The 7,878-nt window shown below is 55.1% G+C and overlaps 1 protein-coding gene across 1 annotated transcript; it reads left to right on the forward strand.

Moving 5' to 3' along the window:
- Nucleotides 1–167: 167 nt before the first annotated feature.
- On the forward strand, nt 168–5,440 carry ORAI3 (ORAI calcium release-activated calcium modulator 3). The gene is made up of 2 exons (XM_027612851.2): nt 168–858; nt 3,974–5,440. The coding sequence occupies exons 1-2, from the start codon at nt 631–633 to the stop codon at nt 4,631–4,633; spliced, it is 888 nt and encodes a 295-aa protein (XP_027468652.1). The 5' UTR covers nt 168–630; the 3' UTR covers nt 4,634–5,440.
- The last annotated feature ends 2,438 nt before the right edge of the window (nt 5,441–7,878 follow it).

Consider the following 7,878-nt stretch of genomic DNA (forward strand, 5'->3'; position numbering starts at 1 on the left):
CACCGGCGTTGGGGTGGGGGGAAGAGCTGGGACGACTGGCTAAGGGAGCTGTTTGGATGGATCTGGGGGTCCTTAGGACTTCCCAGGCTTCTCGGAACTGAGGATGCCGGACCCCCTTTGGTGCCTACAGGTGGATGGGTTCACCTTCCCCCAGCTCACTACTTACGGGGAGGGGTTTGGAGATCTGGGCATCTTAGGGGTGTCCAAGTGTGCCGAATTGTCCAGGGCCCGGGAACTCCCAGCCCTAGGCTGGGGCGCGGGCGCCTGGGTGATAGTGAAGTGGCTTGGGGTCGCGAGGTCCCTCGGGATCTCTGCCGACGGTCTTTCGTTCCCCCCGCCTGAGCTCCACCCCATCCTGTGGCCGCTCGGGCTCCGGCTCCGCCTCCGCCCCAGTTCCGGTTTCGGCCTCTGTTATCCTGCTTTGGCCCCTGGGGCTCCTCGCAGACGACTGCTTTCCCTGCTCCACACGGGCACCTCTTCCTGGGCGCCCGCCGCCGCCGCCGCCGGCATCCCCGCTCGCCCCGCCCGGGCATGGGGCCTTCCGCCGGCCTGGGCCGGCCCTCATGGGGCACCCGGGGCGACTCGGCGCCCCCGTGACCACCCAGCCCGCCCAGTGCTGCGGCCCCCAGGATGAAGGGCGGCGAGGGGGACGCGGGCGAACAGGCCCCGCTGAACCCGGAGGCCGAGAGCCCCGCGGGCTCGGCCACATACCGAGAGTTCGTGCACCGCGGCTACTTGGACCTCATGGGGGCCAGTCAGCACTCGCTGCGGGCCCTCAGCTGGCGCCGCCTCTACCTCAGCCGGGCCAAGCTCAAAGCCTCCAGCCGCACGTCTGCCCTGCTCTCGGGCTTCGCCATGGTGAGGGGAGGAAAGGGGTGCACAGGGTGGGGGTGAGGCACATGGGGGCAGGGGGTCGCGGGCCAAGTAAACGGGTACCCAAGGGAGATGGGACAGAGGAAAGGGAAAGCAAGGGTTTTTAAGAGGTAAAGGAGTACAAACAAGGTCCCAAGGGACTACTCGAGTCCCGTTTTACGGGTGTGTGTGTGTGTGTGTGTGTGTGTGTGTGTGTAAACAGACCCCTAGTCATGAAGGGAGACAAATCACCGAGGGGGATACATATGCGAGGGTGGGGCAGAGAGGTCCAGAAGGAGCGTGGTCCCAGACAGAAGTCATTACCAAGTTCCCCTGAGAGATTTCAAAGGCAAATCAGAGCTGGGTGGGGGCCCTATAAACAGGACTGGGAGAGTCAAAGAAAATAAACTGGATGCAGTAGTCCCCCAATTGAAGGCGGCCCCGTCCCCAGGAGGATGGCCAGTCCCTAGCAGACACAAAGAGGGCTTGGTGTAACCCGGGACAGCTTTGAGCAGAGAGGATGCCCCTGAAGAAGCTGCTGGGGAAAGAAGGTGATTAGGAAGCTGAGACATGATTCCCGATCTGATAAACTGCAGGTGTGGGAGGATGGTATCAGCTAACGGTCCCCGCGGAGGCCTCACAGGAAATGGGACTGAAGCAGTCCCAGGGTCAGGAGGACCTGACTCCTCTGGGCCTGTGGCCAGCCGTGTGACCCTGGACAGGCATCCAACCCCTCGAGGGCCAGTGGGAAACTGAGATCATAGAGGCTGTGCCCTCTGTAGCCTGCAAATAGCTGCCCCAGGATGAGCTGATTCTTGCCAAACTCTAGATCCCAGCATGTCAGAGCAAGACACACATCAGAGATGGCTCAGACTACCTGTTTATTGGGCAGGCATAGAAACCAAGGCTCTTAATGGGGCAGTGCCTCTGCCAAGAGTGTTCAGCAGATGAAAGCTGCAGAATGATCTAGGACCCTGGATCACTGAACTGTTGTTAGTCCAGAGTTTCTCCACCATCATGATGGGAAGGAGAAAGCAAGCTAGAGGGGGGGTTCTTCATAGGAACCTATGGAGATGGGGATGGACGGGTCACAGCAGTAGGTGATTTGCGTTTAGTCTCTGCCCTGCTCTTTCCCAGAGTCTCTGTATTTGAATGATGAGAGGAAAAGTCTATCCCTAGGGGTCATCCAGGGTCTATGGTTTTCTCTTTGAGGGCCCAGTATCCATAGGCCAGCCCACTTTTCCTGATGTGGGGTCAGCTAGGGACAGGGAAGTGACTCCCTTTCAGCTGTATAGACTGCAGAGGGAAGGAAGCGACTTCATGGATCTAGCTGACTGAGGGAAGTCCCCCACCCCCATCCATCCCATGGTCCAGCCTGTTCCCAAGGGGACAGTCCAGCCTGCTGCTGGACTTGCACGTTGCTGGGGTGACAGCTTACATGCCAGGACCTTCCCTGCAGGATCAAAAGGCCAGAAGAGTAGGTTCTGGGGGCAGGACTGGCCCCAGTCCTGCTAGGGGAGAGCAAGGCTGGGTCAGCCTCTGGGAGAAACCAGGCCTAGGCCTGGCCCAGATCTCTGTCTGTGGAAACTGCTAACACTTGCCATGGCCCAGTTTCCCAAAATACTTAGCTTTGTCTTCCTAACCACCACCCTCCAGACTCTGTACCTTCTTCCTTCCCCCAGCCCCAGAGCAATCTAATGGGTCCTGCAAGGACCAGGCATGGGGAAAGATCCAGATTCTGATATTTGGGTAGCCTGGGTTAGAATCACATTATACAAATTGTATTGCCCTGTCATGCAGTACCAGGTAATGTGTATCCCATGTGATGCAGTACCAGCTTTTATGTGTATCACATTTATTATTCTGTGAAGTAGGTACCACTACTATGGCCATTTTACAGATGAGAAAACAAATCAGAGATGTTAAGACACCTGCCCAGGATCTCACAGCAAGTAAGTGGCAGAATTTGAACTTAGGTAGTCTGGCTCTGGAATCCAAATTTATACAACTCTAGAATAGGATCATCAACGCAAATGTTTGCAAAGGACAGGCAGGTATTATGGCCTGAGTGGGGATGGCTATCAGGAGACCCCATGACCTGTCCAAACGGAGCAGTCATGACTCAACTCTAGCTGATAGCTGACATGTAGGAATGTGGGTCTGATGTAACCAGATCTTCCAAATTTTCAAGGGGATCTAGAAATAGGAATATTTATAGGAAATCTCTTGAGTTTTAAAAGTGCAGCCTAGTTCCTTAAAAAACACTGTATGAACCAAGCAAAACATGTGTGCAAAGTTGGCTTGGGTTCATGGTATACCAGTTTGCAAACTCTGGCCTTGGACTTCATTCAGTGTTCTTAAGAGCCTTGCTCTCCCCTAACACTAATAATAACACTAGTATTATGAACAGTTAATAACTGTAATAATAACAACAAACACCTAGCGCTTACTGTGTGCCTTACACTATGCTTAGTGCTTGGTGTACATTATCTCATTTAATTTTCACAACAACCCTGTAAGGCAAGTAGGTGCCATTATCAATCCCCACTTTCCAGATGAGGAAATTGAGGCATAGAACTAAATCACTTGCTCAAGATTCCACAGCTTGTAGAGCTGAGAGTAAACCCAGGCGGCCCAGCTCCAGAATCTGCTTTAAAAAAAAAAAAAGATTTTATTTATTAGAGAGAGAGTGTGTGTGTTGTGTGTGTGTGCAGTGGGAGAGGGAGAAGCAGACCCCTGCTGAGCAGGGAGCCTGATGTGGGGCTCGATCCCAGGACCCTGGGATCATGACCTGAGCTGAAGGCAGGCGCTCAACCGACTGAGCCACCCAGCCGCCCCCAGAATCTGCTTTTTTAACCCCCCTAACAAGGTAAGATTTTCAGAAATGTGTCATCTAATGTGTCAGCCCTCTCAATAGCCAGGTGCAGAAACCAAAGCCAGAACAGCACAGAGCCTTACCAAGGTGGCCAGTTCATTCACTCAACAGAGACTAAGCACCTTCTTCCTGCCAGGCACCGTTCTTGGCCCTAGGGATGCACTGGTGATGTATGCCAACAGGCAAAACAACCCTCTACTGCCAAAGAGGTTGTGGGCACTCAATCCATCTCCTCTGTCCCCATAGGTGGCCATGGTGGAGGTACAGCTGGAGAGCGACCATGAATACCCGCCAGGCCTGCTGGTAGCCTTTAGTGCCTGCACCACCGTGCTAGTAGCCGTGCACCTCTTTGCACTCATGGTCTCCACGTGTCTGCTGCCCCACATAGAAGCTGTTAGCAACATCCACAACCTCAACTCTGTCCACCAGTCGCCACACCAGCGACTCCACCGCTACGTGGAGCTGGCCTGGGGCTTCTCCACTGCCTTGGGCACCTTCCTCTTCCTCGCTGAAGTTGTCCTGGTTGGCTGGGTCAAGTTTGTGCCCATTGGGATGCCCTTGGGCACACCAGCCCCCGTGGTACCTGCCTCCCAGGTGCCTGGGACTCTGTTACCACTGACCACCTCCCTTCGTCCAGCTTCCAAGGCGTCCTCTACTGTAGCTCCATCACGGGCTGAGCCATCTGAGGCCTGCCCACCTCGGCAAGCGTGTGTTGGTGGAGGAGGGGCCCATGGGCCAGGCTGGCAAGCAGCCATGGCCTCCACAGCAATCATGGTACCCGTGGGGCTTGTGTTCGTGGCCTTTGCCCTGCATTTCTACCGCTCCTTGGTGGCACACAAGACCGACCGCCACAAGCAGGAGCTGGAGGAGCTGAGTCGCCTGCAGGGGGAGCTGCAGGCTGTGTGAGGCCCACGTGCGCCCTCCGGTCTGCAAACGGACCCGTAGTCTCAAGACCCCATTCCCTGCCCCTGCCTGGAGCCGCTTCTTGTGTCCACTCCCAGGTAGAGACCAGATTCCTGCCTTCAGGGTCCTTCGGCCTGGGCCTTGGGGCAGCTTCCACATTCCCAGGGATTCTCCCTGTCAGTCTATCCCAGTCTGTCTACTCTACATCTGGGCTGGGAGGAGCAAGCGAGGAAGTAGCAGTCTTCAGTCCAAGGATCATGGTAGGTGGAGGGGAGGCAGGGAGATCCTGGTCAGACCTTTGGTGCTGACCCTTAGCCACTTATCCCTGAACAGGATGTGGAGGTCAGAAGGTTACACACCCACCCAGCTGCCTCAGAAGGCAGTCAACCCTTGCTTTATTTTTGTAGAATCTACTTTGTGGTTGGCATTTGGGGGAAGCTTTCCCCCATCTCCAGATTGTGGTGGGTTCCACATTCTTGCTTTAGTTGCCATAGAGAAGGATTTGAGTGATTCTACCACAGACATAGGTCCAGCCTTACCTAGGAGGAGCCTCCCTATTTTTGGAGGTTCAAGTGCCTGCCCCACTGCCCTACACCCACACTTAAGCTTCTGTGTCTGGTTCTCACTCTCCTAGGCCAGGGCTGGAGATCTTTGGAGTCTGAGGGCCCGTGTGCCCAACCTGACTCCCTAGAAAGGGTCTTGGGGTGAGAAGGTTTTAAGGGAGAAGGTCCAGTCACTAGCCTTTGGAATACAGAGCTATTCTGACACTGAGTTTTTGATGCACCTTGTTTTGTATAATAAAATGTGTTTCACAGATGTCTCTGTGGCTTTGAATGGGGTGAAGGGGAGGCCTTCTTGGGATCAGGTGACTTTTTTTTTAAGATTTTATTTATTTGGAAAAGAAGAGATTTTATTTACTTGAGAGAGAGTGTGAGCAGAAAGGGAGAAGCAGACTCCCCACTGAGCAGGGAAGCCAACGTGGGGCTCGATCCCAGGACTGTGGGATCATGACCTAATCTAAAGGTAGATGCTTAACAGACTGAGTTGCCCAGGTGCCCCCAGGTGACTTACTCCTAAGAGCCAGGTGTGAGCAGGTGTACCTGGAGGTGGAGAAGAATGGTTCCAGATATGGCCCCCTTCCGGCGCTGACAGGGGCCAGTAGCTCCTGATTTGGAGACTGACTTATTCCAAAGCCAAAAATGTTTGCACTCTTGTTCCTGAGCCCAGAGTCTCCATCTCTTCCATCGTGGATTTAGAATAAGCTTCTTTTGGTGTAACTTTCTGGAGTGACTACTACATACTACAAGCTAGGTAACCTTATTTAACTCTCACAACCACCTCAAGAGACCAGTCTTTATCATTTGCATTTCAGAGATAAAGAAACAGACCTGGGAAAGCTGAGGGAGGATCTTGCCCAAAGCCAATGAAAACTTGGATTACCTTTACCATAACACGGGGACTCTTTCTGATATAAAAAGCCAATACCTTTCAACGGAGACAGAGAAAGGAATCTGCTCTCATCACCCATGCGTTAATGAAAATTCTTTTCAGCCTAATTTTTCTCAAAATTTTAAGGGGTTCTAATCCTCTCATCTATTCTTACCGCGTGAGACCTCGGTCAAGTCCGTCTTTTCTCTTTTCCTGTTACTTAGAATAGTGAATTTGCATGAACCAGGCCTACCTTTCCTGCACTGTTCCGACGCCTACAATAGTCCTGCGTGACAGGAATTAACACCTTTTCAGAGGAAGAATCTTAAGTTTAGAGAGGTCCGTGGCTTGCCCAAGGTCACACAGCGAGGGACTAACGTAGAAATGTCTGAAAGCTAGGGCATCCTCAGCTCAATCCGAGGGGCCTCCTGGGAGTGCCATTACCCAGAAACCAAGATGCCCTGCGTCCCACTGAAAGAAAAGGATGCCCAGCCTCGGTGACCTCAGCGCCTGGGCCGGTGCTGCCCTCGAGCGGCGGGACCACGTAAGCTTAGCCCCCCCGCACCCCCCCCCACCCGGCTGAAAACGGTGGACACTGGGACCACGATGCTTGAAGAATCGACCATCCCAGCTCCAGTACGTACTAGTTTATTTTTCACAAGACCTGTTCCAGGGCCTTTAGGCCCCACAAGTCTTATAACATTACTTTGAGGTAGCCTTCGATTGAATCACGAATGTTGGGTCGAGTACAGGTAAAACGCGGCACCTTCTGCAGGCCTCAGTCTCCCAGTCTGTCAAATGGGCATCTTAAACAGCTAGAGGCCCAAGGGGGATGGCGACAGGAAAACCTTCCCCGCATTATGTGCGACGCCAGGCAAACGGCCTGAGTCACCACTGTTGGTTGTATTTTTCCACCTCCTGGGCGCCCCTCCCAGCCCGCACGGTTTCGGTGGGTCCTACAGGAAGCGCCCCCGCGACGCCGGGCTTTACACGCCCTGGCCACGCCCTCTGCGCGCCGCGCCTTGGCCCCGCCCACAGGAGGGTCCGCCGATTCGCCTGGCCGGCTCTTCCTCAGATTTACTTGGGCCTCTCTATACTCGGCCGAAAATTGTCATGGTACTCCGAGAGCTGCTTTGGGCCGTAGCCATTTCCCCAGGGTCGGAATTGGGCATCCCCTAAGCTGCGCTACTAAGAAAGATCCAGAAAAAGTGGCCAACTCTGCCAACAGGGCTTGGCTAACCAGGCATTATCTTCTTGACTCCAGCAAGGCGGGTGAAGGGAGGCGACAGTGAGGCCAGGACCTGTGGCGAATCTGCAGCCTTTTAGGTCTTTGGCCGCGCGAGGAAGAGGCAGGAAAGAGGAGAGAAGGAGCGCGCATCCCGTCCACCGATTCGCCCCGCCCGCCTGACGAATCTGCGTCTGTTCAACGCGCCACCCAAATCTCCCCAGCTCTGGCTGGCCTCCTCCCCTCCGCCCCGCCCCCTTTTTCCTCAGGGATTAGTCGCTGCTTCCGTCGCCGCCGATTCGTCAAGGACCCCAGGCCAAAGCAGCTGGATAGTCGTGGTGAAGCCCACTCTCCGGGGAATGCGGCCAATCTCCAGGCTCCCTGGGCCGCACCTCTCGAGCCTTAAAGGGCGCCGGCCGAGGCGAAGCCGCTCTCCTCGGCCCCGTGGATCTCCTGGCGGCACCCGTGGCGAAAGTGCGAATGTAGACGCTGTGCCCGCTGGGCCTCGCGCAGGTGGCGGTGGTGTTTGGTGCGCGCGCCGGGGAGGTGGTGGTGGGGGGGCGCCGCCGCCGCCACCGCTGCGGGGCCGGGTCTC

Source organism: Zalophus californianus, chromosome 10 (genome assembly GCF_009762305.2).
Source record: "Zalophus californianus isolate mZalCal1 chromosome 10, mZalCal1.pri.v2, whole genome shotgun sequence".
In the NCBI taxonomy this organism is placed as follows: domain Eukaryota; kingdom Metazoa; phylum Chordata; class Mammalia; order Carnivora; family Otariidae; genus Zalophus; species Zalophus californianus.

What these genes read in the sequence shown, in the direction of transcription:
- ORAI3 (XM_027612851.2), top strand. Translation starts at nt 631, where the DNA reads ATGAAGGGCGGCGAGGGGGACGCGGGCGAACAGGCCCCGCTGAACCCG. An exon ending in TGCTCTCGGGCTTCGCCATG is followed by an intron (nt 859 to 3,973) that starts GTGAGGGGAGGA and finishes CTGTCCCCATAG; the next exon opens with GTGGCCATGGTGGAGGTACA.